This window comes from Etheostoma spectabile, chromosome 2 (genome assembly GCF_008692095.1).
Source record: "Etheostoma spectabile isolate EspeVRDwgs_2016 chromosome 2, UIUC_Espe_1.0, whole genome shotgun sequence".
Classification (NCBI taxonomy): Eukaryota; Metazoa; Chordata; class Actinopteri; order Perciformes; family Percidae; genus Etheostoma; species Etheostoma spectabile.
The window spans coordinates 12261343-12262915 of NC_045734.1; the positions used below are offsets into that span (position 1 = coordinate 12261343).

Consider the following 1573-nt stretch of genomic DNA (forward strand, 5'->3'; position numbering starts at 1 on the left):
AATGTGCTATACAAATAAAGCTGCCTTGCTTTGCCTTGCCTAAAATTAAATGTATTACTGTGATACTTTAAGTTAAAGTACAAAAGAAGTAGTTTGCAGAATAGCCCATTTCAGAATAACATTACAATATATTATTGGAATGTGGATTATGTCTTTATCAGTTTAATGTTGCCAGTGGTAAAGGTAGGGCTCATAAAGTGTTATAATTGTAGTTGATTATATAAAAATAAAAGGGAAGTTTGGGGTCCCTTGCTGGAGCTGCTCCCCCTGCGACCCGATACTGGATAAGCGGACGAAGATGGATGGATGGATATATAAAAACATGCAAGCACCCAATACCATGGTTATATTGTTTGTTTATTATTATTATCAAAACAAAGGAAGTGCTTAGGCTGCATCATCATCACAATAATAATCACACACAAAAAATCAATCAGCTGCAGGTAACATTATAATGCTATAATCAACATTCAGAAGCGATGGGCAAGAGCAGAAGATATCACCCTGAAGTCTTCAGGCAGATGGTTTAATCATGCTTTAGTTCATAGTGGGAAAACGTGGAGTGGCACCAAGTATATGTCATCATCTCCTTAGACTTAACTCCCTTTCATCTTCATCTGGCACCATCAGATTGTCCACTGAGTAATGAGCATCGTCTCCTATGTCCTGGAAGAGATCCTCTTCACTTTCACAGCTCTGAGTTCCATTCACACAGTCTTGGGTTTTGATTTGTTTCAGCTCGGTGCTGTCACTGGTATTACTGTCCTCTGCGCTCATGCTGGCATCACTGCTGTCACTGCTCTCACTGGTCTTGTTGCTTTCACTGCTGGTGCTCTCGCTGCTGGTGCTCTCGCTGCTGTCACTGGCGGTTACGTCAACAATTTCACTAGTGTCTGCGCTGTCTGTGGGATTCTCCACCAGCGGCAGGTTTGTGTTGGTCCCCTGTCTGAAAGTGGGGCTGGTGGAGGTATCGGTGGGCTGTTTCTCAGTCAGGTGATCTGATTGACCCTTGACCTCTGTGCTGCTGTTGTCTTCAGCGCTCAGGACTTTGACAACACTTGCAAACACTCGATTCCAACTCTGATGCAGAGAATAAGCAGAGCATGGTGTTACTCAACTTAAATCTCTGCGGGACATAGTTCAAAACCAAAAAGTTTACCCCACCTTTCGAACGTTCTCCTCGCTGCCCATGCTGTCATCTCTGGTTTCGGCTATGGTGTATGTCTGTGGAAATGCAAGGAACAATATGAGCTAAAAAGAGACCGGAAGGATGAACATACATTAACAATCGGCATACAGAGTTGGTTTGACAACCCTTGAATTAAATGAAGCTCAGCGCTAATTCCTTCAGGAAGACTTCTAAATAAACTTCAATCACCACCATCTCTCTCTAAAACTATTCAGCTGTTAAGAGGTGTTCACTTTTCAGTAAACCAACCAGAATTGGCCACAAAATTCAAGATCCAATCACAACATGACATCCTGCTTTAAATGTCTTCTCTCCTTCTCTCCCGTCTATTAAGGCAAACATGCAACCCTCCTCCCCCCACCAAAAAACAAGTCAAAGATGTCC

The 1573-nt window shown here is 42.7% G+C and overlaps 1 protein-coding gene across 1 annotated transcript in view; it reads right to left on the reverse strand.

Annotated features, from left to right (window-relative positions):
* Window positions 1-366: 366 nt before the first annotated feature.
* Window positions 367-1573, reverse strand: part of scpp1 (secretory calcium-binding phosphoprotein 1) — a 3491-nt gene continuing 2284 nt past the window's right edge. The window contains exons 8-9 of the mRNA XM_032532161.1: window positions 1165-1224; window positions 367-1080 (exon numbers count right to left, since the gene is read on the reverse strand). Coding sequence (XP_032388052.1) covers window positions 583-1080; window positions 1165-1224 — 558 coding nt within the window. The 3' untranslated portion in view covers window positions 367-582. The remainder of the gene's footprint in view (window positions 1081-1164; window positions 1225-1573) is intronic.